This window comes from Staurois parvus, unplaced genomic scaffold, assembly GCF_062004578.1.
Source record: "Staurois parvus isolate SC_StPar_1 unplaced genomic scaffold, SC_StPar_1.0 ptg000149l, whole genome shotgun sequence".
NCBI lineage: Eukaryota > Metazoa > Chordata > Amphibia > Anura > Ranidae > Staurois > Staurois parvus.
Window position 1 is genome coordinate 7,193,344 of NW_028317945.1, and position 15,967 is coordinate 7,209,310.

The following is a 15,967-nucleotide window of genomic DNA, read 5'->3' on the forward strand; positions in this document are numbered from 1 at the left end:
CAATTTTACCCCTATGATTTCATATCTGGGAATATGAGGGACTTACACAAAACACAGGCATATCTTCAGATTGGTCACGTTGAGGCAAATCGTTTGGTATATTACCTTCCCTAGCTGAGATCAACAGGAGTGCAGAAAATAAAATCTCCTTAATCATCCCAGCAGGTTTGTTATATTTCATATGTAGACCTTCAGCAGACAATTCTACATATTAATCTACCCGTGGGTGGAATGTTTCATGTACCTAGGAAAGGTTATGGGCCAAAATATAAGCTATGAGAGTTTCTGGTTATAACTTAGGTCTCCACACAACACCCCTCCCCAAATAAGGCAATTGGTTCTCTGATTGTAAGGAGACACCCTGCTGAGATCCTAGAAAAAGGCTGTTATGCTTGGAGTGTGAGAGAGAAAGAAGAGTCTCCCGTTTAACACTTAAACTGACAGTGCGAGACAAGAAATCTTTTGGGCTCATAAGACTTGAAACTGTTTAACCCAAGGCTGACTGACAAGTACTTTAACCCTTTAAACTCCTGTTATCTCCTCGCTGTGCTATTCTCTGTGTGATATATATATATTACATCTTTTTTCTGTAAATATTTTTATCGCACCCTTTTGACCTTTTAGTAATAAATCTTACTTTCTGAAAGTGTTAAACTGTTTCTACCGCCTTTAATGCAACGACGAATTCATGCCGCTGAAGAACGCTACTGTGTGTGTTTAACCCTCTGTATAACCTGCCTGCGGTGACAGTGGTATACAGATGTTTATCTAACCATCATAGCATTATTGCTGATATTGCCAAGTTTCCTCTCTGTACAAAAAGGAGGTATGGCAGTGTGAAGGGTTAATTGAGTAATTAACCTGACCCAGTAACAATCGCGCTCAGGATTCAAGTACACAGGTCGTGGTCCATTAGCTGGAAAATCTGTGTGCAGGGTACCGCTGGGCCTGGCATTGTTACGCACGTGACATTGCGGTTTTAGATTGGCTATTCATTTGGTCACGAGTTTGGTGAGAAGGGCAGGGGTCTGACGCCGTGATTGTCACACCAAGGTCTGAAAGATCCAAACACTACAAGCTTGTTCATATCAGCACCATTAGGCTAGAACAAGGCAAGCAAAACACAACAAAGAAGAAATCACACTAAGAGGCTTCCTGAGCAGCTGGCACAACAATTGATAGAAATTGTGTAAAAAAAATATGAATCAAAAAGTGCAGCAAAAAAAAAAAAAAAAAAAAACAAACACACACACACACACACACACACACACACACACACACACACACACACACACACACACACACACACACACACACACACACACACACACACACACACACACACACACACACACACACACACACACACACACACACACACACACACACACACACACACACACACACACACACACACACACACCTCAAAAAAATTTAAAAGAACACTTTGAAAAACACATCAGATCTAAAATGGAGGAAAAAAATCCAGCTGGATATCTATACTGGTATGGACTGGGTAATATGTTGTTAGGAACAGAAGGATGCCCAATCGTTTGATGGAAAATGAAAATTAGCAGCCTACAGAGGACTGAATTCAAGGACACCACAAAAATCAAAGTGAAAAAATTATGCAGCAGGCTAGTCCAATTGCTGACATTTCATTGCAGCAACTCAAAATGGTACTCAGTTGTATGCCCCCAGGTGCTTGTATGCATGCCTGACAACATCGGGATGGATGGAGAACAGATGGTGTCCTGGGGTATTTCCTCCCAGATCTGATACAGGGCATCATTGAGCTCCTGGACAGTCTGAGGAGCAACCTGGCAGCGTCGGATGGAGTGAAACATGATATCCCAGAGGTGCTCTATTGGATTTAGGTCATCCAATCCAGGAACTGCCTGCATACTCTCGCCACATGAGGCCAGGCATTGTCGTGCACCAGGAGGAACCCAGTACCTACTGCACCAGTGTAGGGTCTGACAATGGGTCCAAGGATTTCATCCCAATACCAAATGGCAGTCAGGGTGTCTGTAGAGGTCTGTGCATCCCTCCATGGATATGCCTTCCCAGACCATCACTGACCCACCACCAAAATGGTCATGCTCAACAATGTTACAGGCAGCATAACATTCTCCACGGCTTCTCCAGACCCTTTCACGTCTGTCACATGTGCTCAGGGTGAACCTGCTCTCATCTGTGAAAAGCACAGGGCACCAGTGGCGGACATGCCAATTCTGGTGTTCAATGGCAAATGCCAATTGAGCTCTATGCAGTGAGCACAGGGCCCATCTAGATGTTGACAGACCCTCAGGCCACCCTCAAAGTCTATTTCTGATTGTTTGGTCAAGACATTCACACCAGTGGCCTGCTGAAGGACATTCTTTAGGGCTCTGGCAGTGCTCATCCTGTTCTTCCTTACACAAAGGAGCATATACTGGTCCTGCTGATGGGTTAAGGACCTTCTACAGCCCTGTCTAGCTCTTGCCTGTAACTGCCTGTCTCTTGGAATCTTCTCCATGCTCTTGAGACTGTGCTGGGAGACACCACAAACCTTCTGGCAATTGTACGTATGGATGTGCCATCCTGGAGGAGTTGGACTGCCTGTGCAACCTCTGTAGGGTCCAGGTATCACCTCCTGCTACCAGTAATGACACTGACCCTAGCCAAATGCAAAACTAGTGATAAACAGTCAGAATAGAGGAGTAGGGCTACAAATGTCAGCGGCCTCCACCTGTAAAACTATTTTATATAGATCACATATGTACGCATACACACACGAAGTGACAAAAATAAATGCGAGTCCTTGTGTAGGTGCACAAATATTATTAATAGCCCCAAGGAAGTCAAAACAACACAAAATGCCCCAAAAAATTAAATAAATAATGAAAATTCATGATATGCATAAATCGGTTGGTGTTCCAAACACCATGACACCTTAAATGCTCAACCACCCTGTGCACAATAAAACTTTTAGAAGAGCTAATGGACTAAGACTTTAGACATAAAAAGAGAAACGCAATTGTGCATCCTTGCGTTCCCTGCTTGGGTAAAGGAGTCTCCTCAGGGTTTCCACTACATCCTCATGGGTGCCCCATCCACAAACAGAAGGCATACAATCATGACGTGGTAAAAGAGCCAGGAAAGCCTCAGTGTAAAACAATATTTGTAAATTTATTAAAAACTATATTAACCACTTAAAAGGATAAAAAAAAAAAAAAAAAAAAAAAGCGCTCATCTATAAAGACCAGTTCCGGGAGTCAGATGGACCACTTCCTGGTTACGAGGTGCAAAATGTCACAAGCGATGGATCTGTACCTCGCAAAGCAGGAAGTGGACTGATGCAACAGGAACCAGCATTCTATGAGTGCATGGAGCCAATGGCTGAAGTGCTGATCAGTGTATTCTGACTGGGGGAATCACTTGTGTGGATACGGGGGTCTATGAGGGTTTTTTTTTTCCTTCAACCCACTAGTTAAAGCAGGGTATACATGAGCAGTTTCTCTTGTTCAGTCTCCATTCACACTTGGGAATCCCTGTTCACACGTACATTTTTAGGATAGCCTGTGTGTTTCTGCAAATTTATAGTGCCTGAAGAACTCTTCTTCTCCAACTGCCCAGTCAACAAATTCCTGAAGCTGGATACATGTGCAAATAATGCTTGTAAATACCTGAAGGTTTGTTCACACCAGAACGCAGTGTGGGAAACCTACATTGTGTGCGGGTTTCCCGCACAGCATTCATAATGTACGCACTAGGTGTGCGATCTGCCGTGCGTGTGAAAAGAATCCTAATGACACTGTAAATGCAGTGCATTTTCCTGCATCAGATCGCATGGCATCACAATACCATGTGATATGTTACAGTGCATGCACTACTTTTGGTGCAATATCAGCCCATTCAAACAAATTGCCTGGAAAAAAACGTACCGCGTTGCGTAGAAATGGCACGTGAACGTGGTGCACGATTCAGGTGCCCCTAAAGGAAACACACACGGAATGTGCTCTGCTCAGGTGTGAACGCAGGCTTATGTACTTTAATGTATGTACACAGGTTAGTTTCTGGTATGATTGGTGTTGCTTCACATCTGTGCAAAGTGTTGATGTATGATGTCCATTTTATGCTATGGAGCCTACTCGTGACAATGGAGATTATAGGGCCTATTAATGATCATGACAGTGGGGCAACACATTAAAATGTATGACTGTAGTTAATGTTTGTAAAAAAAAAAAAAAAAAAAAAAGGGAGGAGGAAGGAAGCATGAATCCAATCTTAGACAGTGGAACATGTAGTTTTGTCTATAGAGACACCTAAAATCTACTGGCAGATTACTAAACATCACCAATCAGAACAGCTGTACATTAGTGTGCGTGGTGCTTATGAAGATGGAAGATTGGAAGCGTGCACAGACTTCTCCTGCCATTGGCCTATAAGGCAAACCAATGGCAATTAGGCCAGAAGGTTTTCCATCATCTAATCACAGTTTACCCCAAGAAGTGTCGACCAGCTGAATCTTCCAGTGAGCTCACACGCAAGAGATCATCTCTTCACCCTGAATAAGCAGATCAAGCAGTGTTCATCTACTGGCTAATAATCAAAATGAGAAGTGGAGTAATGCATATCTAACAAATGTAAGAAAGATGAGAGAATACAGTATGAGCAATACAAGAGAACATACTTAATAGGGACATAGATTGTATGCTCCTTGAGGGCAGGGACTGATGTGAATTTACAATATATATGTAAAATGCTGCGCAAATTGTTGACACTATATAGGTGCCTGTAATAAAGAAATAAATAAAGTGAAGGGAATAGTAGCATCAGCAACATTTGATAAAAAGAAGCACATCTCCAATCTAGTCTAATGCTTTTCTCATTGGAAGTGACCTTGACTTCTCGCCACATGTCATTACAATAACGTTCTCTGCTGATCTTCCTTCCAGCCATGTGGAAGAAGCAAGAGTCATCTCTCTTATGTACATCTCCTTTTCTGCCAGACAAATACAGGCTGGTAAGGTCATCTACATTATCTGTAACCTGAAAAGCAGGTACGAAGCCAAGAAAATGACTGGATATATACAGTTGTGTCCAAAATTATTCAACCCCCAATGCTGTAAAGGGGTTTAGGGACTATAGTGTACATTTGGAATTGTATTCAGAATCAAATCCTACAAGGACGTTGTAACTACCCAAATGCAACTAAAATGACATCAATTGTTTATGTAATACAGTAGTAAATGGTTCTTATGTGGTTTCTTCATTGCCACAATTATTCAACCCCTTAAAGACTACCACTCTGAAGAACAGAGGTTCATACAGGTGCTTTCCATCAGGTATTGAAAACACCTGTGGATGTCACCGAGCAGCAATCAAGCATAATAAGCACCAATTAGGCAGCTTTAAAATGACTGTGATACTCAGCTCCTTCTAGACATTTACTGGTGTGGTTACAAACATGGTGAAGGCAAGAGAATGGTCCAGGAAGACAAGAGAAGAGGTGATTTCTCTTCACAGGAAGGGCAATGGCTATAAGAAGATTGCAAAGATGTTAAACATACCAAGAGACACCTTAGGAAGCATCATTCGCAAATTCAAGGCAAAGGGCACTGTTGAAACGCTACCTGGTCGTGGCAGAAAGAAGATGCTGACTTCGACTGCTGTGCGCTACCTGAAGCGTAGAGTGGAGAGAAGTCCCCGTGTGACTGCTGAGGAACTGAGAAAAGATTTGTCAGATGTGGGTACAGAAGTTTCAGCCCAGACAATAAGACGCACACTGCGTAATGAAGGCCTCCGTGCCAGAACTCCCAGGCGTACCCCCTTGCTGTCTCCAAAGAATAAGAAGAGTCGACTGCAGTATGCCAAAAGCCATGTGGACAAACCACAAAAGTTGTGGGATAGTGTTCTGTGGACTGATGAAACAAAATTAGAACTGTTTGGGCCCATGGATCAACGCTATGTTTGGAGGAGGAAGAACAAGGCCTATGATGAAAAGAACACCTTGCCTACTGTGAAGCATGGTGGAGGGTCAATCATGCTTTGGGGCTGTTTTGCTTCTGCAGGTACAGGGAAGCTTCAGCGTGTGCAAGGTACCATGAATTCTCTTCAGTACCAGGAGATATTGGATGGAAACGTGATGCAGTCCGTCACACACCTGAGGCTTGGGAGACGTTGGACCTTTCAACAGGACAATGATCCCAAGCATACCTCCAAGTCCACTAGAGCATGGTTGCAGAGGAAAGGCTGGAACATTTTGGAGTGGCCATCGCAGTCACCAGACTTAAATCCGATTGAGAACCTCTGGTGGGACTTAAAGAAAGCAGTTGCAGTGCGCAAGCCTAAGAATGTGACTGAACTGGAGGCCTTTGCCCATGAAGAATGGGCGAAGATACCCGTAGATCGCTGCAAGACACTTGTGTCAAGCTATGCTTCACGTTTAAAAGCTGTTATAACTGTAAAAGGATGCTGTACTAAGTACTAAGATTGAATGTCACTTGGGGGTTGAATAAAACTGATAATGCTGTGAGCACAGAAAAGACATTTGTGGTTATTTCATTATAACTGTTATGTTATATTTGTCTGACCTACAAGTGCCTCTTTAATGTAAATGTAAGCAAGATGACTGAATGATCAAAAGCAATGTCAAACTGGCCAAAACACTCAATTTCAGTGGGGGTTGAATAATTTTGGACACAACTGTATATATATAAAAAAAACACATTTCCAATGTTACATCATATACATCACATACATACACGCTAGCATAGCTACCGGTAATAAAGTAATACTAATAAAAATCAGGGGTTATGTCAGACATCGTTAAGTGACCAATGATTGGTTATACTCTTCCAATACAATATCATAGGAAATGGTAACCAGTAGTAATGTCAGCATGAATTAGTGACATAGCATGCATTAGTGATTAGCATCACAGCATACACAGTTTATTGGTCATATGAGAATGTATTTTTGTTCTGCTGGAATAACAGGCTTCATTTAACAGATCACATGATTCTGCCAATTACACATGGCTGCACAGGACTAAAACTAATTTCAAGATGTAGCTAGCAGAGATGGAATCCAGTAATAGGGGAAAAAAACAGATCAAGTTTAAAAACGTACAAGCATAAGTACAACATTGACACATATACTGCAGGTACATACTATATATGTTAAGTGTATCTAAATTCAATATTTGCTTCATTTTGGATAGGATAAGCAAGGCTCTGTTGGGTTATTATTGCATGCTGGGGAAATATGTCCTATTTGTCTTGGTAACCATTGTTGCTGGAACATAAATTGAAGAATAATGCTAAAAAAATCTGAGATGTCACAGCAACAAAAAAATAGAGAGGAAATTGTCCAATAGGAAGGTTCCAGTGGCAAATGTCAAATATATGTTTCTGCTTACTTTGGCGAGATCCCCTCTCAACTTTTGTGGTGTTTGGGGACAAGACGTCAAGGAGTGAAGGAAAATCTCCCCAGTGAGATATAGATGAAAAGAAAAAAAAAGAAAAAAAAAAAAAAAAAAAAAAGTATTTTGACCAATACAAAAACTAAGGGCTCATTCACACTAGAGGCCACAGGAGAAATTATATCTGCTTTCAACAGGTGTAGGGGCATAACCAAGCAATTGGCGCTGTTCCGCAAGTGCCCCACAAATACATGAAGGGGATAGAGTGCAAACACTAGTGTGGGGTTCAGCTGGTTAAGCAGGCAGTAAGGAAGCGATGCAATGACTCCTCACGTCCAGTCAAATGCTCTCTGAACAGCAATCCAAAGAAGAGGACACTTCAGAGAGCAAAATTAGTGAAAGAGCAAACACCTCATACACAGATCCAAGTTCTCTAGGACCAGTTGTGTCATTCCAAGCATTTAGGTCTTCCCAAACAAATGCAAAAGTAGGCAAACAGCTTGTCTGAAGAACATGGGCTTAAAGGCAAACCACCATTACAAATCACAGACCATGTACAACACAAAAAAGTTTTACTGAGCCATTCCCAATCCCAGAGGAGTAACACCAACCAAAAAAGAAACATATCACTGAGTAACTAACACACACACACACACACACGATTTTTATGGTCCGGTTTTAAATAATACCACTTTATAAAATAGTACACCAGTAAGTGCTATACCATAGAAATCAAATGTAAACTGTGGAAAAATACAGATGTATGTACAGCCCTTTTTGAGTATAGAAGGGTTAAACCCCTGCTAGTGTTTCGTTGCTGTCTGTGTACCATTGGAGAAACTTCCCTTAACTTTCTGTCCCAAGGCCACAACAGGAATTTAGTGGAAATCTCCCTTAGTGAAAGGAGTTCCTGTCTAAGGTCATACCAGCCTATTCTCTGAAAAGTGATCCATGGTTTATTGCTTTTGCAGAATTCTGATCTGAAATGTACAAAGGAACTAATGTGCCACTTGAATGGCCATGTTTGACAGGCTGTGGTGTCAACTTGACATGCCACATTGGATTTGCTGTGGTTGCGATCCAGCTGTATTGTAGACAGCATGTTGACAGTTGGGAAATGTGGGAACCTAAGAGAGTTGTCCCCATTAGAAGATTCCCCACGTCTTTTGTTATGAAGACAACTATGAAATGTTAGATTTTCCCCATTTTCTTTTTTGGTGACAATAGTCATTCATAAAAGAAAAAAAAAAAAAACCCCACAGAGGCATGAATCTCACCACCAGGAACTCTGTCAGCAACAAAATCCTGAAAGAGTGTCTAACGCTTCCCCACTTTATTAACAACTAAAATAAAACATTTCTCCCTGGAGTTACACTTTAAAATGGGACCCATCCTACTTGTTTGATTGTAATTTTATTCCTTAATAATACAGCAGGATGGCCTATAGGATGAGACTTGAAGACAGGGGAAGTAAAGCTGCTCAGAAGGGAGCAGCCAAATGTTGATCCATCGATGGCCGTTTCCGTTCAAGAGGAGTCAATTGAAGGCTCCGTGCACACTGGACATTTATTTTAATAACGCTGGTAACGTTAGCTGTGTAAAGTCACCTTAAAAAAAGTGACTTTCAGCGTTTATTCACGTTTTTGTTGACAAAAAAAAAAAAAAAAAACACACACAACATGTCCACAAATGCAGTTTTTTCCACGATTTACCGTGTTTTGCCACATTAGAGCGTTTTTACAACTAAAAAACTCCTCTCGAAACCCACCAGTTGTTGGGGTTTTTTTCAAGCCAAAAAAACGTTGGATTACAGTCTGTGTGTGCATGGACACATAGGATAACATGCTGGGGAGTTTACTGGCTGTAGGAAAAAAAAAAAAAAAAAAACACACCACCACATCAAAAGCCAAAAACAGCAGCTGTAAAAATGTCCAGTGTGCATGAGGACTAATGATTAACTCTTCTCCCATGTGGTCTTTTGGTTTATTTTCATTTGATCATTGCTTGCAGCACAGATCAGTGTATTCTGACAGCAGAGGAGTCTCACTGTCAGAATACAATAGTGCGGTGTGGATGATTCCCCCATCCACTTCAATTGTGGGGACGAAGGAGTCCCAAAAAAAGGAAGAAGAAGAGGGAAGGAGAAACTGAAATGGTATTAGTGTCCGAAAGTATGAAGTAAAGAAGTCCTGAATAAAATGAACGGATAGCATTTGTAATAGTGATTTTAGAACCAAAATTAATACACTTTTAGAATACATCTTTTGCTGATCTTGTGAATGTGTGAACGCAAATGAATTGCGTGCCTGAACGACTGAAAGGGAAAATGCCAGGCAAGGATTTACCAAACCTGGAGCAGCCATGCATGGCAACCAATCAGATTTTAGCTTACATTTTAAAAGGCTTCTATGAACAAGCTGAAGTCCAATTGATCAGTGTGCACAGCTGCTCCAGTGTTGGATGGCAGAGGCTGATCATTAGCAATGACATGGCTGTCAGCTGTCACCGAACCTTCCTCAATGCAGGATGATGTGAAGACACAGAGGTGACAGGTGTGAGAGCTGGAAGCCAATGAACAAGCCTGATGATAGTAAAGATGTGATGAGGGATCGGTGGGACTTACCCAGGACACCATCCTCAGGACAGTGTGTGGTTGTCTGATAAACGTCTGGGGGTCAAAGGCTCCTCCAGCCTTACCGGCTCCATAAGCACCTCCCTCCATAATGATCAGTTCTCTTCCAGCACGAATGTCCTTGTAGCGATTCCGATGGAGGAGCAGAGAGCAGATCAGATAATGGCTACACGGCTCAAGGACATGGACAAGCTCTGTGCAGGTGAATCGTGCCCAAGCGCAGCAAGCAGCGATGACAGATCACCACGACGAAGCAGACGATGGAGATCCGGGGGTGACAGCCGGGGATGCGGTGGGAGCAGCTGATGGGATCAGAAAATGCAGCCAAACCCCGACCACGGCCAGTGCGACAGCTATAGGCAAGAGCTGTGTCTGTAGCAGAGCCCCGCGCATGCGTACTGAGCCCTCCTACCCAGCTGCCTCAAATAGAACCATGTGATCCCACTCCCAGCCTTCGCGATCTTGGTCCGAGACGGCTACTTATCCCCATGGCAACAATAGGAGGGAAAAAAGATGGTGGAACCATGTATATTAGCACCATAAAACGTGTGCTGCGCTTGTTTTACGAAACAGATATATTTATAATCCATAAAACAGTAGAGAGAGTTCTGTATTCACATCACAAATCTTCTCAGTTGTATCTGAGGTGACTCCAGGGATTGTCCTGCCATGAGCCCATGTAATACTCTGCACAGCAGCCATGTTCTGGGCCTGGGAGCAGCACTAAAGGCAAAGCTTCTCGTTCTGAGAGGGATTAGGACCCCTGCCAGGAGTTTATTGCTGTGTGTTGCCCCTTGCAGGGACTCTGTTAGTCTCTATTGTCAATTATCACCCAAAGTGAAAGAAATTCCCAAATTTTAGGTTGTCACCAGAACAGAAATACAGGCGTACCTCGGTTTACGAACGCCTCGGTTAACGTAATTTTCGGTTTACGAATGAAAATCTATTGAATATAATGGCTCAGTTTACAATTTTTTTTCGCAATACAAATGGATTAATTGGTTTTCAATGCATTTACGAATATTTTTTGTAATCATGTCCCTGTACAGTACTATGCCTTAAAAGGGCACTTTATAAAGAGTTTTGAACAGATAAAACGATTTTTGACTTTTTTCTGACCTCCGGAACGGATTAATTGGTTTTCAATGCATTTACGTATTTTGTTTTAATCATGTCCCTTTATGCCTTCAAAGTGCACTTTATAAAGAGTTTTGAACAGATAAAAGACTTTTTTTGACATTTTTCTGACCTCTGGAACTGATTAATTGGTTTTCAATGCATTCCCATGGGAAACCGCGTTTCGGTTTACAAATTTTTCGCAATAAGAAAAGTCCCGCAGAACTAATTAAATTCGTAAACCGAGGTATGCCTTTAGAAGAGAATCATACCAATAGGGGGGCACCGATCTGGTGACAACCAGGGATTCCCTCACTTTAGAGGGATTTCTTCTCACTTCCTGTTTAGTCAGGGCCACAACTATTATTATTATTTTATTTATTTATTTCAGGTACTTATATAGCACCGTCAATTTACGCAGTGCTTTACATATATTGTACATTCACATCAGTCCCTAACCCTCAAGGGGTGTACAATCTAATGTCCCTAACTCACATTCATACATACACATACTAGGGCAATTTACACAGGATCCAATTCACCTACCAGCCTTTCTTTGGAGTGTGGGAGGAAACTGGAGTACCCAGAGGAAACCTACACAGGCACAGGGAGAACATGCAAACTCCAGGCAGGTGGTGCCATAGTTGGGATTTGAACCAACAACCCTAGTACTGCCAGGCAGAAGTGTTAACCATTTAATCACTGTGCTGCCCGATATTATGAGGTGGACCCATGGGATTGCAAGCCCCTGGGACCCATTGTTATAATCAGGTGAGACCTGTTTTAGTTGTAATAAGGTTTTTGTACTGGGCAGTTTTTTTTTTGGCTCTTCTTTTGTCTGTTTCAGGCACCCCCTTTGCTGTATCCTGTCAGAATTTCAACTGTTGCTAAGCAGATCAACTAGTTGTTTTTCAACCTTTGATTGGCTATGGACTTTCTGCGGTAAACCTGTCATCCAACCAGATTTCACACTCAATTTTAAACATTTTCTCCCTGAGGTGTTGTCAGCAGTTAGACCTTCAATCAAGAAAAGCTGTTCCCAACCTTCCTTCTCTTTGTCGTGGCCAGGGCATTTTTTCAATGGGAACGTTGGGAATGCAGTTCTGGCACCTCCAGCACTGGACGTATGTAATGGCAAGGGGTGCTGGAGTGTACTGGGGAGTCTAGTGATTCTTTCTGATTGGGGATCTATTGTTGCTGGGGGAAATCTATTTTTGAGTGAGGGGTCTAATGTTTCTGTGGGATCATTTGTTGCTGGAAGGGATTTAAAATTGACAGAGGGGTCTATTATTTCTGGCTGCTGGAGGGTTTAGAGATGTGCTGTTGGGGTCTATTAATCCTGGGCAGGGGCGGACTGACCATTGGGGAACTCGGGCACTGCCCGAGGGCCCGGGGTCAGTAGGGGTCTATTGTTGCTGTCTGAGAAAAGAACAAAGAGAGGGCGCACAGGCCTAGTGCATTACCATAAAAAATGTTTAATAAAAAATAAAATGGGTGTTGTACTCACAAATGAGAATAAAGTCAAGGCACATCATAAAAGAACAGCTGGGTCAACACTGCGCTAACAGTCCTCAATGGGGGGTGTAGACATCCAATAGGCTGACGTGTTTCGAGGACTTGCCTCTTCCTCAGAGCCACCGAGGAAGGCTCTAAGGAAGAGGCAAGTCCTCGAAACGCGTCAGCCTATTGGATGTCTACACTCCCCATTGCGGACTGTTACTCAGCGCGATGTTGACCCAGCTGTTCTTTTATGATGTGCCTTGACTTTATTCTCATTTGTGAGTACAACACCCATTTTATTTCTTATTAAACATTTTTTATGGTAATGCACTAGGCCTGTGTGCCCTTTCTTTGTTCTTTCCTCATTCAGTATATTTGGATTTCCCCGGTCCATTTGAGGGCAGCAAGGTGTGCATGTTCCAGGACATTCTTAATGTGGTTGTAGCCTGCATGGAGTCCATCCCCAAGCGCAGGAGCATTTGTGTTTGCTGGTTTATTGTTGATGTCTGTAAGAAATCTATTTTACTGCTTTTCTTGTTATCAGTAACAAATTCCAAATTACTTAGCACAACAATATTATACTTGTTCCTGTATTATGGGGGAAAGGGGTTCCTGCACCTATTCTCCGAGGAAAAAAAAGCCCTGGTCGTGGCTTTTCTTTTTTGGGGGTATTGTAGCCCACTATTGTGGGTGGAGAGTGTGGTTAAAGGGATAGTTCACCTTCACCAAAAAACTGCCTATGCAGGTAAGCACCGTCTGTGGATATAAACAAACTGTGTGTCTAAAGTTAAATAATGTCATTGCTATTTACGTACCTCATATAGCTTAGCTGGAATACTCCCAGCACGTTGCTAGGACATAGCTAAGTGAGGCCTAGTCATTACTGCTCACCCCCACCATCACAGGGGTGAGCTTTTTCTCTGATTCAGACCCCCTCTGTAGCAATATGTTATATGCTGTGTATGGCCTCTAGGGGTCTCACTACTTAGATACTGGTGCAACTGTGTTATGGCCTCTCTTTAGTTGTAGTTCTAGGGCAGACACATGTATAATGGCAGCTAGAAGCACCTAATAAAATGTCTCCTGTTAACTACAGTGTGTGAGCATCTGAGCAGGATCCACTAACAGAACATGGTGGCAGCTGGGCACTGAACCTCTGAATAGCAAGTCTTCTGTCTACAAATACAGATTGTGTGACACTGGAACTGTACAGAGAATCAGCAACTGTAAGTACAGAGTCCCTATCAGACTGCACTATGGAGAGTGGCCTGAAACCCCCTCAGAGACTGGATGTCACTTCTGACAATCTCTCACAGACATGGAGACACTGGAAGGAAGAGTTTACTCTGTATGTGGACCTGACAGTGGCACCCAGAGATGAGCAGAGGGAAGTAAAGCTGTTTTATTACTTGATTGGGGAAAAAGGCAGAGAACTAGCCGAGACCCTGCTCACAGACAGCATGGCACTGACAGACATACTGCAAGCATTTGATAAGCACTGTGACCCCAAAAAGAATGAGACGGTGGAGAGATACAAGTTCTTCTCAAGGAATCAGGAGATTGGGGACAGTGTGGACAGATATGTGACAGAGCTGAGGAGACTGGCTGCAACCTGTGGATTTGGGGACATCAGGGACTCCCTTATCCGAGACAGGATAGTGTGTGGCATCAGAGACTCTCACCTCAGAGAAAGATTACTGAGGGAGGAAGAGCTGGCGCTGGAGAAATGTATACAAATCTGCAGGGCTGCAGAGCTGACTAAAGACAGGCTGAAGATGATGGAGGGCACCAGTGATGCCTCAGTACATGCAGTATCTGTGAAAGGCAGAGCAAGGTCCAGGCTCCCTGTGAGCTCAGTCCAGTGTAAATACTGTGGCAAAAGACATGAAAGAGACAAAGAGAAATGTCCAGCGTATGGGGAGTCCTGCAGGACTTGTGGCAAGATGAACCACTTTTCAGCTGTGTGCAGATTCAAAACCAGCAAACAGTACAGACAAGTCCACACAGTGACCCAGGACACAGACGAGGACAGCACAGAGGGCATCACATGGCTGCAGCTGCAGTCTGCAACAGAGAACGTCAATGTAGTCAAACAGCCAGTAGCCAATGATGCAAAGCAGCTCTTTGCCATATTTATGGTGGATGAACAGCCCATAAGATTTCAGCTGGATTGTGGAGCAAGTTGCAATGTCATTCCATTTACTCTGCTTAACAAACAGGTTCCCATTGAGCCCACTGATAAGGTACTGGTCATGTACAACAAAAGTGTTCTGAAACCCATGGGAACATGCAAGCTAAAATTAAGAAATCCACGTAACAGAAAGAGCTACAGAGTGGAGTTTACTGTGTTGCAGGAGGACGATCACATTCCTTTGCTGGGAGTTAAAGCAGTTCAGGCTATGGACTTAATAAAGGTGCAGTCCCATAACATCATGGCTCTGGAAGTTTCTGACAATACTCAAAATCCTACACAAAAGGCAGAATACATTTTGGATTTTCACCACATAAAAACAGAGTATGCTGATTTATTTGAAGGTGATGGGTGCCTGGAAGGTAAATACAAACTAGAAATTGATCACACAATACAGCCTACCAGACTGCCTACAAGAAGAGTACCTGTAGCCTTAATGCAACCGCTTAAAGAGGAACTGCAGGATTTGCACAGCAGAGGTATGATAGCACCAGTACAGGAAAGCACAGACTGGATAAGCAGTTTGGTGATAGTGAAAAAACCATCAGGCAAGTTAAGAATATGCATTGATCCTAAGCCACTGAACAAGGCCCTTAAAAGAAATCACTATCCAATGCCAACAATAGAAGATATTCTACCTGATCTATCAAAGGCTAAAATATTTTCGGTATGTGATGTGAAAAATGGGTTCTGGCACGTGGAACTGGATAAAGAATCAAGTTTATTAACAGCATTTTCTTCCCCATTTGGATGCTATAAGTGGCTTAGAATGCCAATGGGAGTAAGCCCAGCTCCAGAAGTGTTCCAACAAAAATTGATGCAAGCTTTGGAAGGACTGTCTGGAGTAAAAATAATAGCAGACGATATACTAATAGTTGGGGAAGGTGATGATCTAGAATCCGCAACAAAGGATCACGATAAAAAGATGATACAATTCTTAGACAGATGTAGAAAAAAACAAAATCAAACTGAACCTGGAAAAATTCAAACTAAAAATGACAGAAGTACCATATATTGGACATCTTCTTACCTCAAATGGTGTTAAAGTCGATCCAGAGAAGGTGAGGGCGATACAGGACATGCCGACACCTACAGATATACGTGGAGTACAACGATTCCT

The 15,967-nt window shown here is 42.7% G+C and overlaps 1 protein-coding gene across 2 annotated transcripts in view; it reads right to left on the reverse strand.

The window, feature by feature from the left end:
- Positions 1 to 10,440, reverse strand: part of SYNGR1 (synaptogyrin 1) — a 57,764-nt gene extending 47,324 nt beyond the window's left edge. For both annotated transcript variants that reach the window (XM_089674288.1, XM_089674289.1), the window contains exon 1: positions 10,032 to 10,440. In XM_089674288.1, coding sequence (XP_089530414.1) covers positions 10,032 to 10,130 — 99 coding nt within the window. In that variant the 5' untranslated portion in view covers positions 10,131 to 10,440. The remainder of the gene's footprint in view (positions 1 to 10,031) is intronic.
- Between the last annotated feature and the right edge of the window lie 5,527 nt (positions 10,441 to 15,967).